Raw genomic sequence first — 22,756 nt, 5'->3', positions numbered from 1 at the left:
GTCACCTAATGACAAGAATTATGTATTAGCCGATATAACACTTTTTTCCCTCCTGCCCTGTTTTATTTTTGGTTTTAACCTTTCATTAAATATGTAGCTTTAAAGGACTGAAAATACTTAGACTTGCTAGCAAGAACAGTGACCAGACAATAACCTGAAGTAATAGTACACTTAAGATTCCAAGTAAGAATTTTATCACGACAGTTTTAATGTTCACTCTCATACTGCTTTGAAACTGAAATATGTAGGCATAAAAACACACTTTGAACTGAAATCAAAAGTGCTGAAGAACAAACTGTCATAACAGTGTTCAGTGTATTGCCAAAGTGCTTAGAATTACTGTTAAAGATATCTTGTTGCTAGTACAGACAAAGCAAGATTTCTTGAAATAGGTAAGAAATTATAGATTGCTTTTCTTCATGCTTTCTTCCTTTTTCAGGCACAAAGACTAAATTGACCCTTGAATAGGATGGAATTTCTAGAAGCTGCCACCCTTATTCTCAAATTATTATAAAATGAAATTAAATATGCATTTAGGTAGTATTAAAATACGCTTTTACTATTTTCTTTAGGGTAACAAGGATTAAGCAAGGCAGAGAGTTGCCAACAGGATATTCTTTACTTACCCATTGACACATTTAATGCAAAGCAAATTCTTATTAAGTCTTTATTCCATATGGAAAGGTACAGTAGTTGTGCAGAAACAAAACTACATAACAAAAGAGTAAGACTTTCACAAATATTAAAGGAAACAATAAATAAGCCATAGTAGTTATAGCAGAACTCGGGGAAAGCCTATAAAAAAGATAAAGCTGTTTGTACAAAGTACACTGTACATACACACTCAGGAACAAATGCTGAATGACACCAGAAGGTTCCTATTCGTACAAAACCGTAATGATGTTCACAGGAACTTCATTACGACTATTCATTTTTAAAACATTCTGCAAATATAGAACTTCCTTCTCCCCAATTCTAGAAAATAAATTTCACATCCCAACATATAAAACGAATACACTCCCACTCCTCTCAAATTAGCATTTTAACATCCTCCAATAACACCATTTTCATATAAAAATACCTTTAGACCAAGGTTCATTCCTGTACCTTATCTTTACAAATGAATAATACATCAGTTTGGACTTAAGAAGCACCTCAAAGGTGTTCATATAAACGAGATAAAGTGCCGTTATTGGTATACTGTTAACATGCCATAATAATATATCATTCAGTGCAATAACCAGCATGGACGAAGCTCACAAAGAACATGCAAATATATGACTGGGGTTTTGTTTTTAGATTAACTAATTTGAACTAGTTATATTTACAGTTCTGAATAAAACTAGGCTATTTAATATATACAACATGTGACTATTAATATAAAGTACTGATTGTACAACAAAACAAAAGCAACAACCAACCAACCATACCTTAAGTATCCAAATTAACCGCTGTCCTTAAAGGACCTTGGAAGGGTTGTTCCAGCACTATCATTGCTAAAAAGCAGTATGGGACCCAGCTGAGAGCTAATTTGTAAGTGCCACTAAGAATGCTGCTGGTCTTAGTATTTTAGCTCAGATCCACTTGACCACCCACCAGTCATGACTCTAAATGGCTTATACTGTTTCCAAATATCAGAAACACCTTCAAGGATGAATATAGTTCCTTCCAAAAAAGGTGCTACAAAAACATTTTGATTAAGAACCATAACAGAAACAAGTGTTTAATCTTATTAAAGGAACTGCTATGAAGGGAACAATATTTGGGTGTCCTCTTATTTTGCTTAAAAAAAACAGCTATATTATGTTTGTAGTCACGCTTATGTTCAGCTAGAAATCACTTAGATCTTAATTTTTTATATAAATTGGGATTTGTCTCAGTGGAACTGTAACTGGAAAAGTCCATCTTTTCCAGAATACATCACTTAGATATTATGTGAATAATTAATAAACCTATCACTCTTTACCAATAGACTTTTTTATTCTCTAATACTGTGAATTTACCATATAGCAAAGGCTAGGAGAAAAGTGATAAACACCAAATAATTTCATAGGAGAAAAGCATGACTTAATGTCTTCCTGGCTGTCTTAAATGTTTATCTTGATAGGTACAGTTAATTATAGTTTTTAATTGTTTAGCATTTTTATTTATGGTGACTTCTAGCTATTTAAGGAAGTTTATCCCACATTTTAAATATATCAATGGCATCAGATCTGCCCCAGAGGAAAAAAGAAACTGGCTAAAAAATAATTTTTTGGATGAAAAAAACATTTAATTATTACCACCGGGAGCTAATACACTTTTCCACATTCTCTGAATGGGTCTCTCTTAAGGCTCACACGTTTGACTCTATGAACGATCTCTTTGGTTTCGCTGAAGGGAGGTGGCTCCTGTGGGCTTCATTACTGATATGAGGCTGCTGTTTGGAGATACTTTCCTGACACAGATGAGAGACAGTCTTAGTTATCCTGTTCTCTTGACAGTGGACTGGAATTTGGCACTTGTTTTCATCTAGCTCCTTCACCTGTGCCCCATTGTGGACACTTCCACTCAGGGTAGAAACAGGACAGGGTTTTGCCTGGCTATTATATCCTCCTCCTTGTTTGAGAGAGGGCTTCTCAGAGTTCGGGGACTGCAGGCCAGCTGCAGATGTGTTTGTCAGGAGCCCCTCTGCCACCTGGCAGTGCCAGGTGCGGTTCGGAGGATTGCTCTGCTGTTGGAACCTCGCGGTCTTGTCCATGATGCCCATGAATGGAGTATTGCGAGGTCTGTGCTCTGCTGTACCGCTCTGAACCTGGCTTACAACCTTGTCTTTAATTCGAACATCCGGTCCTTGGACCTTGAAGCCATCTGAAAAACTGCTGCTTGAAGTCAAACTACTGGTTGAACTTGACATCTTTATGCTGCTGGATGGAGAACTAGAGGAGCCTGAGCTGGTGAGGGAAGCTGGGTGTCGCACGTCACTGCAGCTTGCTGGCCCACCTTGGTTTGGAGGGGCTACGTCCACGGCCATGGAGGCGTAAGACAGAAGCCTCTCTGCAGTTTTTACCTTGCTCGGTAAAGGGTATGCAGTGCCACTCTCACTGCGCTGCACGTGGACACTCTGGCTGGGGCCCAGCCGATCCCCAAAGTGGCCAGGAGCAGCTCCTAGAGTGAAAGCGCCCGTTCCCTCTAAATGCTGGTTTCTGCTCCCAGCAGGAGCTGCAGCGATTCTAGTTGGCATGGGACTCGGGGGAGGATTCTGAGAAGAGATTTGCATCTTTGTGCTGCTGCTTCTCACGCCAGACTGTCCAGAACCCAGATGGTGACTGGTTTTCACTATCTGTGCCTGTTTGGTGGGCTGCATGACCAGCCCTGGCTGGGCTACGGGTTCCCTCAGGGGCTTGCTGATTCCCGCCCTACTCTGGGGGGACACTGGCCGTCCTTTGGACTGCAGTCCTTCTTGAAGGTTTCGGATATATGGGGAGGGGACAGATGAGGACGGCTGGGGCCTGGGAGTCGGGGAAACAGATTCTTCCTGTGGAGAAGTTTCTTCCTCTTCAGCCTCCTCAAGATCAAAGTGGTCGTTTAACCCGCAGGTCGGGGCATCCTCTTCATTATCTGAGTCGTTGGGTGGAGCTGGGGGTGGGCCCTGCTGTTTCTGCTGTTGACTCCTCTGGAGCTGTTTACATTCCTCTTCTACACGGGCCAGAAGCCTCTTGATTTCCTGGTTGGTAGGACAGAGTTTCACAGCCTCCTGCAAGTCAGCCAGAGCTGCCACGAATTGCCTTTAAAGGAAAACGTAAGTTATAATTATAAGCCATGCCTGAATGTAACTGTCCATAAAATAGCTGTGCTCAAAGTGAAGGCACCTGAGTAAGTTGGGAACACTTCCTGTGGTAGCCAGGACCCGTTTAGCTAGTGCACAGTTACTCCGCTAAGCGGCAGTGCTGAATTCTAACCCAGACCGGCATGACGCCAGACCACTGGACTGGGAATGAGGGTGGACATAAATCATCAGGCGCCAGAATCCTTTTAATGTTATCTTCACCATCCCCCTGTCCCCACTCACCTCTAACTCAGAAATCTTATTCGATCTTTCTCCTTCCCTCCATGCCCTAATGCCCCTAGTTGGCAGTTCACTGAAATATGGACTAAACCAGGAATTTTAGGTTGCAGGCATCTCAACTGGGGGTGCAGGTGGGGAGGAACATTTACTGAGATGTCGGGAGAAAATACAAGTTTACCCATCACTACAAACATTCACTACCATGCCTTCTGGAAGCTAGTCATTTAGTATTTAAAGGGATGGGAGGCATCTGAGCAACCCTTCTGAAGCAAAACCTCCCCAAATTCAACTGGTGCGTTTGATCCTATGGAAAAAAAAGGCCCCCTCGTCACGTGGATAACCTCAGACAGTACCTGCTATTTCTCTTTGCTCTTGCCCTGGCATAAAAGGCTTCATAGGACTTGGGTTTCAATTCAAGAGCCTTGGAAGCAAATTCTTCTGCCATGCCGAAGTCCTGGGGTCAATATTTAAATACGTGAGTCAAAAGCAGCACTGAAACATGATCACAGGCATTTTGCTCTAAAGAGTAGCAGAGCATGGGGCGTAACTAGAGAGCAACGAAGAGCAAGGTACGTTTTTCTGTTTATTTTGTTTTAAAGTTAGTGTAGAAGAGCGGTTTGCACTTGCTTCCCACCACTGAAGCAAAGGAAATGGAACCTGAGCACATTCTGAGAGGTGTGCAGGGACAGTGACCAATGACGGTCATCCAAGAGGAGCAGCTTCCCGGCTGGCAGGTTCACACGCAGGCACGAGCAGTGAGACAGGAGGGGCTGTGGCCTGGTCTGCAGAAAGGCAGGCCCTCACCACGGGGGGAAAAGCTCTACTGCTGGAGGACTGGATTGGAGTAAGGGGGCGTGGCTTACGTTTGTTTTTCGTCGGCATCGAGACAAATTGAGATAGAGCGAAACTCTCAACTCATTGAACGGTCTCATGTCCTCTCCGAATCCTTCTCGAGGAAACTTCCGTAAGGCATACTGGTACCTCTGGGCTGCCTCTTTCATCTTCCCTTTCTAGGATTCGAAATCACAAAAATTTATCCTTTTTTCAGAAGCTCTAAAACGAATAAGCTCCCACACCCTGAAGACCCTGGGGGAGTTTATTCCCCCATGCAAAACCATTACAGCGTACTGAAAGTATCTTAATGAGTAAGTGTCAAGGTAGGAACCAGGACACTGACCGGCCTGAACGCGCTCGGGCTTCACCGCCCTGAAGTGCATCTGCGACATGGGGTTACGCACAGTAAGAAAGAGGACAGGTTTACAATAAGGTGTTTGTAAACTGCCAAACTGATAACTATCAATCTTAATGCATTGGATTATCTTCTGTTATATATTTTTGAAAATTATTTCAAGAATGATCTCTCATGTAAAGATATTTTAATGCCAAGTGTAATAGAAATCAGATGAAAAAACGATGCAGTTCCTAGGACAAGTAGAGTCTTGTGGATAAACCTAGAGCCTGCTGCAGAATAACAATTTTTAAGAGGAACTAAAGCACGGGCTTTAAAAATCAGAACAGCTCCACACACCATTTTCAATGCTAACGAAATCCATTTGCTCAGCCAGTCCTGCTGCACAGCAGGTATGAAGCCTGTTGAAAAAGGCTGGGTATTTCTGACATAATTGCCTACCACACTCTGTATTAAAAGCACTCAAAGCCACAACAATACACACTCTCAACTCAATTTCAAACTGATTCCAAGCCAGGAACCCTGCTGGGTCATGCACTATTACCTATTTACTTGTTACTATTAAAAAAATGAAAAGGAAAAAAACCTACAACATAGCAAGTACAGCTGCCTAATAGTAAAAAGGATTAAAACAGTCATAATCTAGTTTTTTCCCCATAATCTTTTAATTCTGTCTAATCATATATCTGAAAAGAACAGTGATCTATGTAAATGGTCCACATCTACCTAAACCAGGGGTTGGCAGACTACAGCTTGCAGGCCAGATCTGGCGGCCACCTGTGTTTACAAATAAAGTTTTATCGGGATGTAGGCAGGCTCATCCGCATGTATTCTCTGTGGCTGCTTTTGAGCCACCACAGCAGAGCTGCACAGCTGTGACGGAGGCTGCACAGTCTGCAAAGCTTAACATACCTACTGTCTGGCCCTTCACAGAAAAAGTCTGCTGACTTCTGATCTAAACTGGTGCCTTATTTTGAAAAGTTTAGTCAAGTTCGTTAATCTATAAACCATATTTCCATTTCCAATGGAAAAAAATCCAGTCTCCTGAATATTATGTATTACTTGGCTATATTAAGTAAAAATATCTCTAAAACAGTTTTAAATCCCAGAAGTTTATAGATGTTAAAAATTAGATAGTAAAGGTTTGGGAGACTGAAAGATTCTTTTCTTCTGAAGTGTTTCGTGGGTGTCCACTGCATGGTGCTCTGCACGCTGAGGGAATGTGGAAGGCTAAGGAACCCCCATATGACGTGTCAATTGACCTAGAGGTGACTCTCCTCGGATTCAGGCAGTAAGTCATAGCTACAGCCTTGAGGCTTGGTTCAGAAACAATGGTTCTCAGACACAAAGAGAAGCGCTTTCTACCTTTAAGATTTCGCTGTCACGATACCACGCTGTGGCATGAGGCCAGTCAGCATGTCTGGGAACTTCTCCTACAACTAAGTTACGTGTACTCGGTGCAGCAGCGCGGCCACGGCCATCACACACCAAGCTAAGAGGTTGCTGGGAGTCGGGCACAACAGCGCAGAAAAGGGCGATACCACTTACTTTGTACATCACGTTTCCTTCCTCCATTAATTTCTGTAAAAGTATAATCAAAATATCAGGTTTGGAAGTGGCCATCGCCCAGGCAGCATTTCCTGGAAAATAAACACGCATTCAGAGGCACTTCCGAGGTCCCGAGGGAAGGAGCTCAATTCTTCTGTGGCCCCAACACAGCTGCACGTCACAAACCACAGGAGGCCATGGCAAGGACCTCTGCTGTGTGTCTCAGGCTTCCAGACAACTTTGTCCAAGGAAGCAAGACACTGGCAAACTGGTTTAGCTTCTCATCTGCTTTACCCTGAACCGGGCGCTCAGGAAGGGAACGGTGCCTGGCACAAATCTGTCCTTGTTACTCTACTGAAAAAAAGTGACGAGAAACTAAGGCATCACAGCAGCCACGACCCATGCCTCCCTTCCGAGGGGGAACTGGGGGAAAACTGACGAAACCAGGCCTCTGCGTACTCTCCTTAGTTCCCTGCAGCCCCCACCGCGACCACGTATGTTCCCGGCGCCGAGTCCCCTGCGCAGTCTCCATCACGGTCCACTCTGGCTGCCTCGGCCCGGGCCCCCCGCCCCCGCCCCCGGCCAGCGTCTCTCTCGTCTCTCTCGCAGCCTCCGCCAGGGCCACAACTCTCCCCACCTCCCTCTGAGCTCCTGGGATGCGGCAGGGAGGAGCGGTGCAGAGCAGACCCAGGACGCAGACTGCTAGGTTCCCACGGTGACTGGGCCACTCACTGTGACCTTGGGGAAGCTAGTTAGCTCCTCTGTGCCTTGGTTTTCTCATCTGTAAAGTGATGGTATTATCGCTACCTCCTTACAGGGCGGAGGGGAGGAGTCAGGCAAAGGTGAATGTAGGAGAGTTCCTGCGACTGTTGCTAGTATCTTCACCGCTGCCCCGCCCAGAACTGCCCCTGGCCAAAGGTCCTGCATCTGGAACCGCAACAGTGACACTCTGTCACTCGTTCCTTCAGGCACCAAATGGGGTGTCATGTTGCCACCAGCCACACAGAAGGGGCTCTCCCTACTCAGCCCCCCGCTATCCTCCAGGGACCTCCGTTTTGTCTCTGTGAAATCACACAACCTCGCCTTCACAGAAGCTGTGCTGGGGTGGCCGTTCTCCCGCCCGGCTGACTGATGACTCTGGAACAGTGGTCCTTGGCCTGGGCTGCACATCAGTCACCGGCAAGCCCGCAGCTCGGCAGCGCTTGCCCTGCGATTAGCCCAATCTCACGCTCCCTGGTGTGGCTCCTGGCTGTCCCTAACACAGTGCTAGACCCCCTTCAACATCAGCCTCTGCTTTCTTCCTGCACTGTGATTCAATGAGAAAGGGAGGTGGCCAAACATCTGACAGCTTATTTCTTACCTGGGAGCAGGGCAGCCTTTGCGCTCCCTAAGGTTCTCTAAAATCTAACCTCCTCCTCTCCGCTGACCTGAGGCGGGGTCACTAACCTAATTTGGCTCCTTTTCTGAGTAGCGTAACCACGACAGATGTGTTTCGACAACCAATGGCTCTGTCCAGGGGACGCATCCCGCTGTGGTCCACGTGCTCAATCACGGCTCCCTTCTCCACCAGAAACAGCACCTGCGGGGGGAGCAGAGGCCTGAGAAGCAGCTGGTGGCAGGACCACGGCCACCTGCCCCTCTCTGTAGGCTGGCTGAGGGGCTGGCCCTCTTAGCCTCATTCCCATTTCAGGTGCCTTTAGCCATCCCTAGAATGGAAAAGAAGGTGACACACAACAGAGGTGAAGAGCTACAATGCACAGCCAGACTTTCTCTGCTAAAGTGATTCCGCTGTCAGCGCTGAGAGCGGGGGATGCTGGGGGTGGGGGCATGCCGGGCAACATCGCTAATCACTAGGGAAGTGCACATCAGAGCTACCATATACCAACTCACACCTACTAGGATGGCCACTATTAAAAAAGTCTGAGAAGTGTTGGTGAGGATGTGGGTAAGTTGGAACCCTTGTACGCTATTGGTGGGAATGTAAAATGGGGCAGTTGCTGTGGAAAACAGTATGGTGGTTCCTCAAAAATTTAAAAATAGAACTACCATATGATCCAGCAATTCCACTTCTGGGTACGTACCCAGAAGAATTGAAAGTGAGGTCTCAGAGATGTCTGCACACCCGTGTTCGCAGCAGCACTATCCACAATAGCTAAAGCATGGAAGCAACCCAAGTGTCCACGGATGGATGAATGGCTAAACAAAATGTGGCATATCCATACAATGGAATATTATTCAGCCTTAAAAAAGAAGGAAATTTTGACATATGCTACAACATGGATAGATCTTGAGGACATTAAGTGAAATAAGCCAGTCACAAAAAGACAAATACTGTGTGATTCCACTTGAATGAGGTACCTAGCATAGCCAAAATCAGAGTTAGAAAGTAGAATGGTGTTGCTAGGGGAGGGAGGAGGTGGGAACAAGTTATTGTCTAATGAATACAGAGTTTCGGTTTTGCAAGATGAAAAGGTGTGGACACTGGTCGTACAGCAACGTGAATGTACTTGTCACTACTGAACTCTATATGCTTAGAAATGGTTAAGAGGAAACTTTATGCTATGTGTTTTTACCACAAAATTTCTTTTAAACAACACTAGAATACTAAGCTCCTTCACTCTTCCCTTATATTGATAAACTACAGAATTTGGGAAGGTAGCTGAAAAGTAAAGTGCAGATATGTGTGATTTAGTTAAACATCTGGTTTTGAAGATCGGCGTGCAGTACAGTTCACGAGGCACAGGAAACGGATCCTCTGAACGGCGCTGCCTTTCAAAGCACCAGGACTCAGACGCGCAGGGCCGCGGCTTCTGCTGCCTGGTCCGCACTTGTCTCTCCGGCTAATCCTCACACGAGGCACAACGAACGATTAAAATGTCACCTCTCAAGTAGCTGAATATTCCTCTGGCACCTGCTTGTGTCTGGGACGTGGAACCTGACAAGGGCAGTTTCCGAGATATTTCGTAGTTCTTGGTTTGTGAAGGTTGTATCCCCTCACACCTCGAGTAGAATTAGGCATTTGGCAAGGAGATCAAGATAGTGCCCAAAGCTTTTTATGTTATTTTAGGCAATGCCACATCGCTTTCAGAACAAACCAACCAGTATACATATATAATGGAATACTATTCAGCCTTTAAAAAGCAGGAAATTCTTTCATTTGTGGCCACCTGGATGAAGCTGGGGGACACTGTGCTAAGCGAAAGAAGCCAGGCACAGATAGACAGAGACTGTCATCTCACTTATATGGGATCTTAGAAGCAAAGAGGAGAACGGTGATTACTAGAGGCCGGAGGGGCAGGGGAAGGGTGGTCATAGGGTACAAAGTTTGAGTTAGGAGGAGCAAGCGCTGGTGTTTACTGCACAGCGTCACAACTATAGTTAACGATAATGTTTTGTTTACTCCAGAATAACTCAAAGAGGATTTTAAATGTTCTCACAAAGAAGTGATAAATATTTGAGTGACGGATATGTTGATTATCCTGTTTTGATCATTCCACAGTGTATACACATACTGAAATATCACACTGTACCCCATAAATATATACAATTATTTGTCAATTAAAAATAAAGCCGTGTGTGGTTCAAGCTACTGGGGAGGCTGTGGTGGGAGAGTCGCTTGAGCTCTACAGTTGGAAGCTGCAGGGGGCTACGACTGCACCACTGCACCCCAGCCTGGACAACCAGCAAGACCCCAGCTCTAAAAAAACAAATAAATAATAAAACAAAAAAATAAAAACCAATCAACCAGCTAATCATTGCTTAGCAATTTCTCACATATAAAAGTGGTTTCTAAATGATCTATGCAGGAATTTTATTTATATGGATTACTATGAGAAAACCACACGTGCATGTGTGTATACATATTCACATATGTGTCCGTTGTATATGCAGTTTGTAAGCAGATATTTTTAAGCTTTTAAGTCTAGCAACACCTTTACTACAGTCCCGGAGTAGAGTGCATGTCACTGAATTAGAGAAAAATGAAAGATCCCCCGCCACATACACCACATTCAGGCACAGCCTCACGAAGACCCTGGAACCGGTCAGTTCCTGAGGCTTCTGTCCCGTGCAGGTGGAGGGGAGTGAACACTCACAGTCTCGGCATCACCATAAAAGGCAGCCAGGTCCAAGGGCGTGCGGCCATTCTTGTCTGTCTGGTCTATCGCAGCTCCTTCCTCAACCAGGTACTGGACCACCGCCCTGTGACCTTTCAGACACGCCCAGCTCAACGCTGACAGGCCCTCTTTGTCCAGAGAAGAAAGGGCGGCACCTGAAAGAAAAACCCATTCACAGAGCATGAACCTTGCAAGATGACAAAGCCCGGAGGCAAACTCTCCGGGTGGCACTTCGACCAGGCACCAGCACGCTGAGGCCGAGTCCTGGCGTGTGGGCTGCGCCACCTGTTCTCTCTGCTGGTGTGGCTGGTAGAACGTTTGAGATCTCAATCAGAAAGTACTGCGCGGGTGTGCCAAAGCCCTCTCTTGGTCCACCTGACAGAAACCTATGCAGGCGCCATGCCGCTACCTTTTGAAAGGAGGAATTCCACCGTGCTCAAGTGCCCTTCACAAGCAGCCACCATGAGGGGCGTCCGGCCCTGCTTGTCACTTAGGTTCACGTCACAGCCGCGTTCCAACAGCAACCTAACAATCTGAAAGAGACACTGGGAATTACAATCTCCCTGCTGCATTTCAACCACATTCTCTAAACCCAGACAGGTTTCTTGACCTTCAACAGTAGTCAAACGACTCTTTTAAAAATCCCTCTAAGTTCTGTGATCCATGGTGCCTGTAAAATCTTTCCACTGTATTCCTTTAAACAGAATCTTTTCCCAAACATATGGCCCTTTTAACATGCCTGATTCATTACTAATACCTACAAAACACACCCCAGCTGGAAACTGTTGTTTAGAGGAGGCGGGAGGCCAACTGCAACGGAGTCGGGACCAGACGGCCACATGGGAGATGTGCGGTAACTAAGCCCAACTCAACCGAGCAATGGCTGTGCGGGTCCCAAGCTGACACTGAGGCTAACTAAGCCCCTGCAGCAGGGCAGGGCAGAGAGAGGGCGCAGAAGGCGGTTCTCACCCACCACACCCCCAAGCAGTACACTTCCCTAGACTCGGGGTTGGTGGGTAGCTTGCCCCTTGCAGAGGGCAACTTCTAGCGAAGGCTCCCAAAGGAGATTTGCAGCCTCCGGGATGCATCTTTAAACTGAGCGTGGTGGTAAGGTTGGGAGAAAACACAAAAACCAGACAGGGGTCTCATACGACCACCAGCCCAGTGGGAACTGCTCTACCTACCGGTGAGCCCAGAGTCCCTCCCGGGCGCGTTATTGCATCACCTCCCCATTCCCACTGCCTTCGTGCTCTTTATGCACTAACAATTGCTTTCCAAACTTCCCTGCAACATGAGAAATGCTGAGACCGGGAGGGAGGAGGAGCCAGGGCCTCAGGTCAAAGCGGTGAGGTGGCAGGGAACAGAAGGTGCAAACCGACCTCTCAGAACAGGCAGGAGAAAAGTTGAAATCCTGGGGGTAGTGCACACAGCTCCACCAATGCAGCAAGCAGGAATCGCAGGGACACGATTCCATGATATAAGCCCTGATCTAGAAAATTCTTCCTACAATGGCCAGAAGACCCTTTGTGTTTGTAGCTGTGTGTAACCTGGTGCTAGGTGTGGGGCAGGGATGTGGTCACTGTTTACACACTAAAGGAACAGGGATCCCCTGCTCCCTTGAATTAAAGATGACAGCGTGTCATTCACAGCAGAAAACCAGCCAGAGTCACAGTGCTGACCCAGAGGGACGACGTCTCCTTTTCCAAGTATGTGGGACAACTGGGTCACCAAACAGCAACAAGCATGTGTACGCCAGAGCAAAGCTCCTACTGCCATGATGGGCCACCCGCTCCACATCTCCCTGTGTGTGTCTCTGACCTGGCTCCGGCCTTGCTCCCCAGCCTCGTGGCCGACTATGTCAACGTGGCAAATGTCTATCAAGTAGTCCTGACAGCACAAGGAGAAGCCAAGAATGGGGAAAGAGACGGACCGGGGGAGCCACACGTGGTTTCGGGAGAAGGGCAATGGTGAACTCAATCCCCACTCACTGCTTCTGAAGCATTCAGGGCCCACTGGGTACCTGCCAATGTCCCTGGCGTGCTGCACAGAACAAGGGTGGAACCCCTCTCCTGTTCGTCCGGGACACAGCAGCTCCACGCCCCAGCAGCAGCTCACAGACCTCCAGCTTCCCTCTTCCCGCAGCAGCAGTCAGGGCTAAAGGAAAGTCACAGGGAGGGGGAATTGTTAGCATGTGGTGCTTTAAAGATGAACACGACCTCTTTGACACTTCTCCCACTGGGAGGTAGGGGTCTACGCATCCTCCCTCTTTGAGCTAGGTGGGCTGTGACGGCTTTGACCAATAGAACACAGCAGAACGATTCTGTGCCAGTGTCTGGACCTTCTGGGCCCAGGTCCTAAGAGACGGGCTACTTGCATTTTCTTGGAACGCAGATGCCATATTGTGAGGAAGCCCAAGCAGCCCTGTGGTGATGCCCACAGGGAGAACCAAGGTGTGGTTGACAGTCCCAGGTGAGCTTCCAGCAGGCAGCCAGCACTGGGCAGCCAACCACGTGCATGAGCCATCCTGGAAGTGGATCCCCAGCCTGAGTCAAGCTACACCAGCTGCAGCCATGTGGGAAGAGGTGAGCCATCCCCACCATGCCTGGCCCAAACTGTAGATTCAGAAGTGACGATGTTTTCTTTTCATTTTTCACAGCAGGAGATAACCAGAATGTACTGTGACACACACAGAGATTAGTGCTATTGTCCAGTCTGGCTTCTTACCCTAAGTCATAACATTTCACTCATTACCGATGCAGTAATTACCGATGCAGTCAAGAGCGTATAGCATCATTCCTGCCTTCCTGGAGCTCGCAATCTCTTTTACACGTCAGGGTTCAGAGTAAGGAACTCCAGGATGAAAATGAAGAGCACCCAACTGCAGGGGCCTTGAGTGCGTGGGTAAACAAGCCAGTGTGACCCCAGAAGCAGCCGAGCTGCCCATCGCGGGGGTGCTGTGGGGAGTTAGCTCAGGATAAAACAAAGATGGCACGAAGGGAAAGAGGTACTCGTGACACCCTCAAGTCAGTGGCTGGCCTCCCTGCTCCCCGATTCTTAACTGGGTGAGGGGGCAGTAAAAAGCTGGGTGCAGAAGCGCTTCTGCTGCATCCTGTGAATCACCGTCTAGAGAAAGGACAGTAGTAGTGGCAGAGACAATCCCCGACAAGCTCCTCTGTGGGACAAGGGGGCAGGAAGGGGCTGAGCGGAGCGGGATGGAGATTCCCAGGGGGGCGACACGAGGAGGAATGCGGTGGTCGAGTGTGATGCTGTGGCTCTACCCCTGGTGCCTGCCTGGGACAACCGTTTTTAAATACAGCCTCGAACCTACACATTTCCAGCTTCCAGAATACAGAAGCGTTCCTGCATGTTAGTAAACAGGCCTCTCAGGCTGAAAACGGGAAACACAGGAATAGGCCCTTCGAAAGGCAAAGTCCAAATGCCAACGAACTTAGGAAAAGCGCCACACCTCGTCAGTAATCCGGGTAACTGAGACGGATGTGGGACGGCGGGAATGCCCGTGCACTGCTGGGAGAGGGAAGTGGGGCGGCTGCCACAGAAAACAGGCTGACACTAGTGAGTGGCAGACACATGTGTTCTGAGACCTGGCCACCCCACTTGCAGACCGGCGCCCTGCAGGCGCTCTTGGGGTGCACCAGAAACTCGGGCAGCACTGGTCACAGCAGCCCAGTGGCCACGAGCAGTAGAATGTGTCAGGAAATTGCGGTGCAGTCACATGACAGAATGCTACACGTCCACGAAAATAAACACCGTGAGGCCAATTGCAACAGACTGGGTCAGTCTCAAATTTAACCGTTGATTCAAAGAAACAAAACACAAAAGAATGTACACAAGTGACCTGGTTCATACATAGTTCGAAAACTGCTAAGAGGGTCATTTGTGGGCCTCCTATTAGAAAGGGTGGACCTGGCTCAGTGTCCCGGGCACCTCAGTGCAGCCCAGGACTCCACGGGCTCGGGAATGCTGCCTTACACACGCACGCCTAGGTCTGCCTGTCCCCTTGGAGCCCTCTCAGGACAGCTGGCAGATGCCCCCTCGGGCACCCACAGTAAAGCCCGGGGAAGCTGCGAGTCAGTGCCCGATCTGTGACCTCCTCTGCACACACTGACCCCGGCTGCTAACCAGCATGGCCACGGCCTAACCCCTCCAGAGCACCACACCTGAGAGGATGCAAGCCTGACACGTGGGCCTGATCTGAGACAAATGGCAGCTCCTCCAAGGACAAAGTCTCTGTGGACTGTCCTCAGGGTCACAGTGTGGCCTGGCTGCTGACTTCACCTCTTCACGTCATGGGGGTATCCACATCTGCTGGATGGGTGACCTGAGCTCTGCTTCCAAGGCGGGTGAGGGGAGGATCCTCCACCAGAGAGGGAGGAGGGGGGACTCACGGGAGGGAGCCAGGGCAGCAGGCTGCCCTATCCTTGGGGACCTAAGGATGTAAAGGTCAGACCTAGGACACGGCGGGGAAAGCACCCACTCCTCTCCATCCTTCCAGGAGGGTAAGTCAGCTCTCACTTCCCGTTGGGTCCTCAGTCGGTGTGGACCTCAGCAGTGAGGGGACTGGCCCCTCTTCGGTGGCCTCATCACAGACCAGCCCCTGGTACGGGTCTACGCAGCAGCCCAGGGAGGTCAGGAGAGGTCCGTCAGCCCGGCCAACTCTGAACGTCCCACTCGCTATTACTCACCACCTGGGCAGCCTGTTTCTTTTTAGGAAGGAGGTCACCATATTTCTCCAGAAGGATATGTCTATAAAGGGCTCTGTAGTGATCTATGGTCACAGCAGACAGCACTGAAGGCACAGGTGGGGGACGAGAGGAGACACAGATCAGGAATTGACTGCTGGCTTCCCAGGCAGTACTGCGGGCAGCACGAGCCGGCATCTGCCAGCTGCCAAGATGCTCTGACAAAGCAGCAGCATTTTTCTATCAGGCACAGACAATTCTGATGGCAGGTTCTCTTCAGTTCTCTGTGGCAGGACAGACTCTGCATGCAGTGGGACATGGTCCCTTGTAGCTCCAAGGAGGTAACTGGTAAACCCAGCCATGGCCCTCACGAGAGGGCAGCTGACACCAAGGCGTGTGTTGAGTGAGTCATCCTGGCAGAGAGCCCACGCACAGGCTCTCAGAATGTGAGGGACTACTCAGCCCTGGGACCCAGGGGTTCAGGACAACATGGGACAAGTGACCTGAAAACACAGTTCTAGTCTCAGTTGCTATGTATGACCCTGGCAAATCCGCGAGGTCTCTGGGCTTCAGTTTCCTCATTTGTAAGCTAAGAAGTCAAGCCAGATCAGATTTACAAAGATTGCAAACGTTCAGCAAATGTTACTCTAATTTCACTCTTTCAATGCACCTTAACTATTTAACAATTTGTAATAAACACAATACTCCCCCCAGCATATTTGCTGTTGCTAAATTCTAATACTCAGAGGCCCAGTGCATTAACATGGGTGACCAGAGAAATCTGTCATTGGGCAGTCTTCGTAACAATGCTTCTCCTATCATCCTTCTAGTCAAAGAATTTCTTAGAACTACAAGAAGAGCCATTTAAACAACAGTTGGCAACACGGATCTGGATGGACGTGGACTTTCTCAAGACCGTGCAACCAGAACAAAACACAGAAGGGAAGTGGATGCTACAGCTGATCAGGACTGCAAGTACCATTCATATTTTATATCATGCAAACGGGCCCACCTACTGAGCAGACATTCAAGCTTAGAAATCTGCATTAACAGAATGGTATTTACATCGGTTTTATATACCGATGCACTGAGGTAGCGGTAGGGGCTCTCACAACCAAAATATTTGAAAACCAGTGGCCAAGGTGATCCTGCCCATACTATGAGAGACTAAGCAAGCTGGTCTCGGTCCCTACTGTCCTGGGACCCCCATCACTGTCTGTTCCTGCCGTGATGACAATGTACGTGGTTCCCACCAACACAGGCTCAGGGCACTTTATATTGCAGGAGACCAGAATATGCCACCCCTAAATATGACTGTAGAAGACCAGAATATACCACCCCAAAATATGCCTTGTTGGCATAGGATTATTTTGAGAATCTGCAGACATAGGAGAATCTCTGAAAACAGAAGTTACCCTTTTGTAAGAAATTTATGTCTATAAAGGAAATCTCCATTTGGTAGGGTGTCTTCCTTTCTGTCCCAGGGAGAGAAGGATGACTAAATCCTAAGACTCCTGCCAATGGAGAATCCGCCTCACACCCCTCGCGCTTGTTAACTGCTTTCCCTGGGTGCCTCCCTGCACCGGCCTTCCTCACACCTTTCGTCTCTGTTTTGGAGGACAAGGGTATTTAAGCCTGAAGTCTGCACCACCTCTTGGAGGTTTACTCATTTTCTGGGTATCTCCCGTGTATACAACACGAGTTGTACGCGTTATTAAGCTTCTGTTTGTCTTCCTCTTGTTACAGCAGTCTGTCCCAAGTATGAACTACGACGGGCAGGGAGAAAATGATCTTTTCCTCCCCTGAAATATGCAGTATCTGACCGTGGCCCTGAGAGTGGTTCGTGAGCTGGAAGATCTGGGTGTTGAGCCACTACCTGGACCTGCTGCTCCTCTACAACTTCCCTCCAGGCGGGGAGCTCCTTGGCTTCCTCCTCCTCTGGCTGACTCACTAGGACAAACAAATCAACACAAAGACACACGAGTACTCGCGCACAGGCTCGTGTGCTCCATAGATGGGGCCAGTGTCTAAGCGGGACTCCTCAGGGAAGAACACACACGGGACTCTTCCATTTGACGAGATCTGAAGCGGCCAGTCTACCACAGCAATCTATTTGTTTATTTGCTAAACAAGTTTCATCCCCATTATAAATGGGGCCTTTAAATCAGGATTTCTGTTGCATCTGGTACTGAATTTTTGCAACAGCAGCACATCAGAAATGCCAGCCTGGCACTAAAAACAGGGACCGTGTGTTTTACGGAGGCGTAGGAGAAGCCAGAAGTTGGAGCAGCTGACGGGACGAGAGCGAGAGCGCCACCCTGGGCCTGGCGACTGGGCTGGACCCGGGTCCTCCTCCACCTCCACCTCCACTTGCTGTGTGGGATCAACCTCCTTTCCAGGGCACGGGGAACCTGTAAGCACAGGCAGCCTTTGCTCAGGCTGACGGCAGATCACATTCTATGTGCAAATTCCTGGAAACATGTGAATGGACAACGAGATCTGTGTTTTCCCTTTTCTACTCAGATTAAATATTTTGGGGCCCATCACTGCAAACTCCTGAGGCTAGGGGGTATCTCAAGTTTCAGCAGCCACAAGGACTTACAGATACCATATAAGGAAACAAGAAACCGAAGAGCAGTCAACTATTCACTTAAGCAAACAAAATCACAGCAAAACTATGCTCAGGAATTCCAACTATTCTGCCAATGAGGCTGAGCTCTGTGCTGACTGCCAGGCCCCAAGGAGGGTCAATGCCAGACCAGAAACGAAGGGGGGCAGGGCCCAGGGCGGGAGAAGAGCGCGCCCTGCTGGTGGGGCAGTGTCCCATCTGGCCAACGAAACACAAAGATGAAAGAGAAACAAAGACTTGGTATGAAATAGAAGCTCTAAAATCAACACGAACGTATGGCACTTTTCAGGACTCAGACTGGACACAATTTGTTTTACCTGCAAAATCCTTAACAAGATGGCATTTGTGAATTAAATTCCCAGGAAAGCATAAATTTTTGACTATCTGAATAATTTCACCTCAACAGAACTGTCCTCTGTCTTCAGAGCATGGGTAAATTTGTGATGGTGGATGTTCATTTTAAGAAAAGCCTGACCAATACTCAACAACCTGAACTTACTGGAAACATCAGTGAGCTATAGTTCTTTCTGCCATAAAATAGATCGTTTGCAAAAATCTTTTCCATGTTAAGGTTCTCTGGGCAAAGTTTGACTCACAAAAACTTGACTGTCAACTTGCCGGGAACACAGTCATTCCATAAACAGGGCTGTTTATAAAATTTTACAGCAGATCTGTCACTCAAACACACGGGAACGTGCTACCCAGGTACAGGATGGCTCTGCTTGGCGGTTCTAACAATGGATCACTATTCCACCCTCATTTGCTTCCGGACCCAATTTGGAGACTTGGAGAGAAGGGCAGCAGGTAGGTGCACACAGAGACAGTTCCCCCCTTACAGACAACTGCCTTTCATACATGACACACCAGTGACCTCGACCGTTCATTCTCCAAGCCAAACGGAGCACTTTGGCACAACAGACTGCGCCTGCAGAACACGTTCCCGCCACAACGCAGAGGGGCCCAGCCCGCTTGCGTACCTGCGTTCATTTGTGCCATTTATTTCCTATTACGCTGGCTTCTCTCGTCTTTTATAGAAATGAGTGGAAAATGAAAAAATGAAAGCGCTGACATTAGTAGGCAGCAGGGTTCTCATAAATGTCATCTAATTGTGGCCAAGGTGAAAACCACTAGATGTGACAGAGTCATGTCTGACCTTCAGCTGGTGGCTCCAGGGACACACCCCACTCAACTGCCAAGGAAAAGAACAGAAGAGAGTGTACCTGGACTGTGGGAATTACTCAACTATTTTATCTAAAAGGTAAAAATGTAACTTGGATTTTATGATCTCTTTCCCGCTCTGGGAGTGAACTGCCCCCACCCTACTTTCTGACAACTGTCATTTGAAGCTGCTGCATCCAGAGGCTGACCTGGGCCTGTGTTCTGCTTTGCTGCCATTTGGAGCTGGGCTGTCAAACTGAGGGTCTCAGAGCAGCTGGCCCCCAAGTCCCCTGACTGAAAGGCACCCCCCCATGCCACCGCCCATCACCCTGTCGCCAGAAGCAGGAGACACGCCTCCCCCATCCTCCAGGAACAGGGCTAAGATCTGCAGAAGCCGAATCTCAGCGCCTTGCTTCCTTAGGCATTTCCTTCTGTCTCTGAGGAGAGGGTTTCCATCAGATAGAAGAAAATACTTTCCGAGAGCTATAAATTCTTCATCTCTACAAAGACTGGGTAGTTACTTAACCTAATCCTTAACAATTTAAAGGATAAAATGAACCAGAACAAAGGTTGCTCTAAGACTGCGCTTGCACTGGGAGACCAACCCCCAAGCCCTGGGGTCCAGAGCAAGCCTCCAACACACCCCAGAACTGACTCAAGCCCCTGTTGGGAGGAACTGGCCACTCAGTGACCTTGTGAATGGGAAGTCATGTGCCACTGTGTAATGATGATGTTTCAGTCCCGTAAGATTATAATACTGCATTTTTGCTGCACCTATGTTTAGACATGTTTAGATACACAAATACTGACCCCTGTGTTACAACTGCCTGCAGCATTCAGTGCAGGAACACGCTGTACAGGTCTTAGCCTGGGAGCAACAGGCCACGCCACACAGCCCAGGTGTCCACTGGCTGCCCCATCCAGGTGTGTGCAGGTACACTCTCATGTTCACACAACAAAATCACCTAACGACACATTTCTCAGAAGCTTGACTGTGCTTTCTTAATGTAACAACTCAGTTGTTGTTTGTAACACCTTCCTTGTTGTTCTCATTTGGCAAAACTCTCCCAGGAGGGCTGTGCTGGGGGCAACAGGCTGCAACCAAGCATCATGTAAAAGCCCTGCTTCCCCCACCCTCCCCAGACATCACCCCATTTCCAAGGAGCTGTCGATCAGAGGTTAAAATTGGGCAGAAATCAAATCTGGGGAGCCAAAACACTCCAACCATGTTACAAATTCCATTGTAAAAACAGTTTCTGTGGGTGAGTTAAGGATTAAACATGAACCAAATTGCCAAATTTTATCTTTTAAAAAATAACATGTGCGACTGCCACCAAACAGGACTTTACACGTGTGACTCAAATTTTTTTCCTACTCTTCACCTATGACTTCATCTTCCTAAAGTAACTGCAAAATAACTGTAAGGTTCCATTACTTAAACGTTCACTTAAATACTCTACCCACCAAATGTATAGCATAAATAATGGATTACAATAATAATTAATATTAACCAATTTATCACAACCCTGGCAACGTATAACATCTACTGAACGCTTATTAACTGCCGGGCATTGCAAGTCACTTAGCTTTTCTCTACAGGATGCATTCAGAAAAGTCCACGTGTGTTCAACAAGTATTCTCCACATGCCCCGACCAGCAATGCACAAATCCTGTCCTACCAGTCTCTCACCTGAAATTCTACCCGAGATGTACATCTACAGTCATGCGTTGCTTAATGAGAGGAATATGTCCTGAGAAACGCGTCATTAGGGATTTTGTTGTTGTGTGATCAGCGTGTGCTTACACAAACCTGGATGGCACAGCCTACCACACACCTGGCTATGTGGTGTGGCCTGTTGCTCCAAGGCTTATGGGACCACCATTGTATATGTGGTCCATCATTGACTGAAATGTCATTATGTGCTGCATGACCGTGCACATGAATGCCAAACTCAATCTAGTAAGTTTTCGATTACTTTATAATCCTACCAAGTAACAGCCCCTCCCCTCTCCAAAAACCCAACAAAGGGTCATTTTTAAGCCAGCAATAAGGCATCCTGTCCCCTGTGTTCTGGGGAGGCTTTGGATGTGGTAAGCCCGCTGTCCACGGCCTGGGTCAGGAGCTGAAGGAGCCACAAGATGGTAAAGTACAGCAGTCCCACGGAGCCAAGAGGGAAACTTTAAAATTATCAAGTATTTCATACAACTCATTACCCAGTTTCACAGCCCAATATGGAAACAGGTGCCACAACCTCCTCCCGCAATCTGGCCTAGAAACACTCCACTCCAGCTGACAAGACAATGCCTGATACTCAAGTTCCGGAAGCAGCCATGCTCTGTCCACGATTCTGCCCCAAATCAGCCAACAGTGAGCTATAGTAGCACACGCTGAGCTCAACTCCTTCGAGGTGCTACAAAAAGGCAGGCGTGCTGTGCAGCTAAATAACCTACTCAGTTCACAGTGGAGAAAACTCAGCCCTTCTTAGAAACAGAGGCAAATAGTGTTTTTAAGAGACTTGACAATAAAAAACAATTATCTAGATGACTAAATGCCTTTGGAACGTATTCACCAATGAAAATAGCACTGACTTAACGTAAAAGAACCCGTACGTGAAGTATTTCAGTCAGACTTTGAACTAACTCTGGAGGCACACCCCCTTTCAGACCTGAGGGAAGGGCACCCCCAGGGAGCAGTCAGCGTCCTGCCTGTGCGAAGCCCAGGGCCAGGCGTGCTGGTGGACCAGCCATCGAGCCGTCAGGACCCGAGAGGCCACTACCAGGGACCAGCGTGAGGGCACATCCCGGGTGCAGAGAGGGAGGGTCACAGACGCAAAGATGGGCTCTGCCCGCACCACGTTCAGTCGCTAACAGCCGTGTTCCCAAAGATACAACCCCAGCCGACCGCACCCTCAGCACAGGTACTGCACCTGTGAGGACCTGAGCTGCCCTGGAGTCCCCCAGGACATGACATGTACTAGGACACAAAGAAATCAGGATTCCGGGTCCCTGAGTGACCTCCGTACTCCTCCCACTCTTTTATGTATTTCTCCCGAATTATTCTGCCAAGTGAACATCACCTGTCCTAAAAATTACATGGCTTTACTGTCTTTAAATCCACTTGTCTACTTGGTCAACATCTATGTGACAAGCACTAGACTACACCTGCACTGTCCAATTCCATGGCCACTAGTCACATTTACATTTAGATAAATTCAGATAAAGTAAGATTTTAAAATGCATCTCCTCAGCTGTACAAGTTTAATTTCAAGTACTTACTAGCCACATGTGGCCAGTGGCTGCCATGCTGGACAGCAGAGAGAACATTTCCGTCATCACAGAGAGTTCTACTGGACAGGCGCTGTACACACA

General features: G+C 47.9%; 1 protein-coding gene across 2 annotated transcripts in view; it reads right to left on the bottom strand.

The window, feature by feature from the left end:
• Positions 1–656: 656 nt before the first annotated feature.
• The window catches only part of TANC1 (tetratricopeptide repeat, ankyrin repeat and coiled-coil containing 1), a 226,127-nt gene continuing 204,027 nt past the window's right edge, over positions 657–22,756 (bottom strand). Inside the window, exons 20-27 of one of the 2 annotated variants that reach the window (XM_012655855.1) lie at positions 12,921–13,054; positions 11,310–11,433; positions 10,880–11,055; positions 8,232–8,364; positions 6,786–6,877; positions 4,912–5,058; positions 4,402–4,502; positions 657–3,767 (exon numbers count right to left, since the gene is read on the bottom strand). In XM_012655855.1, coding sequence (XP_012511309.1) covers positions 2,336–3,767; positions 4,402–4,502; positions 4,912–5,058; positions 6,786–6,877; positions 8,232–8,364; positions 10,880–11,055; positions 11,310–11,433; positions 12,921–13,054 — 2,339 coding nt within the window. In that variant the 3' untranslated portion in view covers positions 657–2,335. Of the gene's footprint in view, positions 3,768–4,396; positions 4,503–4,911; positions 5,059–6,785; positions 6,878–8,231; positions 8,365–10,879; positions 11,056–11,309; positions 11,434–12,920; positions 13,055–22,756 lie in introns of both variants that reach the window. The other variant, XM_012655856.1, reaches the window with a different exon arrangement.

The sequence above is a fragment of the Propithecus coquereli genome, unplaced genomic scaffold (genome assembly GCF_000956105.1).
Source record: "Propithecus coquereli isolate 6110/MARCELLA unplaced genomic scaffold, Pcoq_1.0 Scaffold49, whole genome shotgun sequence".
NCBI classification, from domain to species: Eukaryota; Metazoa; Chordata; class Mammalia; order Primates; family Indriidae; genus Propithecus; species Propithecus coquereli.
The sequence above is the reverse complement of the archived record's forward strand: the minus strand, read 5'-3'. Positions and strand labels throughout refer to the sequence as shown.